Source organism: Sinocyclocheilus anshuiensis, unplaced genomic scaffold (genome assembly GCF_001515605.1).
Source record: "Sinocyclocheilus anshuiensis isolate Anshui unplaced genomic scaffold, SAMN03320099.WGS_v1.1 C32576788, whole genome shotgun sequence".
Lineage (NCBI taxonomy): Eukaryota > Metazoa > Chordata > Actinopteri > Cypriniformes > Cyprinidae > Sinocyclocheilus > Sinocyclocheilus anshuiensis.
The window spans coordinates 1-1140 of NW_015618114.1; the positions used below are offsets into that span (position 1 = coordinate 1).

Genomic DNA, 1140 nt, shown 5'->3' on the forward strand with positions numbered 1-1140 from the left:
ACAAAACCCTCTCAATTTAGCATCCTTGAAGGGGCTTTTGTGCTCTGAATTTGCAGAGGACACAAACAGAGCAAAACAAGACCCTATCCTTTCTTAGAAATGTGAACTTTACAAAACAAATAAGCAAATAAATACATTTAATATGATAGACTAAAGATGAATATGGTGTAACACATTAAAAAGCTGACAAATACTATATAAGACAGAAACGTTTCCTTTTATTACAGTATTTGGAACAGACCCGTCAATATTACATCAGGTTTTCACTCAGCTCAAACATTTCATGGAAAAATAATGAACAAAAGTGTTAAATCAGCAAGTACTTTGCAGATGGGGGCCACTTCTACTGATTTTCATGGGAGAAAACTAGGTTTAATTATATTTTATATAACCTCATCGGCTCATTCTTAGAGGAGCTTTGATGTCTGATTGTTGGAGGAAACTTGCAGTGCAATTGAGGTCGATCAAATGTCTCTGTACCAGCATGACTCTAATGTTCTCTGGCAGCTTAAATTTGCTATATACCTCTCTATTTATATGCAAGATAAACTAGATAAGTACTAATGGATGGATAAGACGAAGACAAAAAGACCAAACTTACACAAAGGATTCCTTAAAATCATTGGGTTTAATGCAGCGCACATAATGAGGGGTGGTAGCATTCAGTGTTTCCATCAGAAGATGTAGCGAGTTCCTGAACTGTGGAAAGGAAAATGTTTTCATTTTATCATTATGTTATGCACCTCATCTTGATAATAAACAGAGCGTCAGTGGATCCACTGTCCAGCATCAATATGGATCTAAAACTGGCCTCTGACACTAAGTCTCACCTGGGTGCCCACAGTTTTCCTGTGCTCTCGGTTGTGGCCTTTTGGAACTGGTTTGGCAGCCCGGACGTTGATCTTGGATGTCTTGCTGGTGGCTGAGAGAGGACCAGCATCTTTACCATCGTGGAAGAGATCCGCAACCAGCTGGAACTGTACCAAAAAAATAAAATAAAAACAATAGTGAAAAGTGAAAGTGTTCAAAAGAAAAAAAAAGCCAATTTTTTTTTTATTTATAAATATATTTTAAATATGTTTTGTAGAGGCACAAGAATATTAATACATTTGATTATATAAGGTCACATGAAGAAATCTT

General features: G+C 36.3%; 1 protein-coding gene across 1 annotated transcript; it reads right to left on the reverse strand.

Moving 5' to 3' along the window:
- Positions 1 to 339: 339 nt before the first annotated feature.
- LOC107682776 (unconventional myosin-Vb-like) lies at positions 340 to 977 on the reverse strand (the record flags this gene model as incomplete). The annotated part of the gene is made up of 2 exons (XM_016478923.1): positions 340 to 699; positions 831 to 977. Coding segments are annotated over 2 exons (249 nt in total), but the record flags the coding sequence as incomplete, so codon positions are not given.
- Between the last annotated feature and the right edge of the window lie 163 nt (positions 978 to 1140).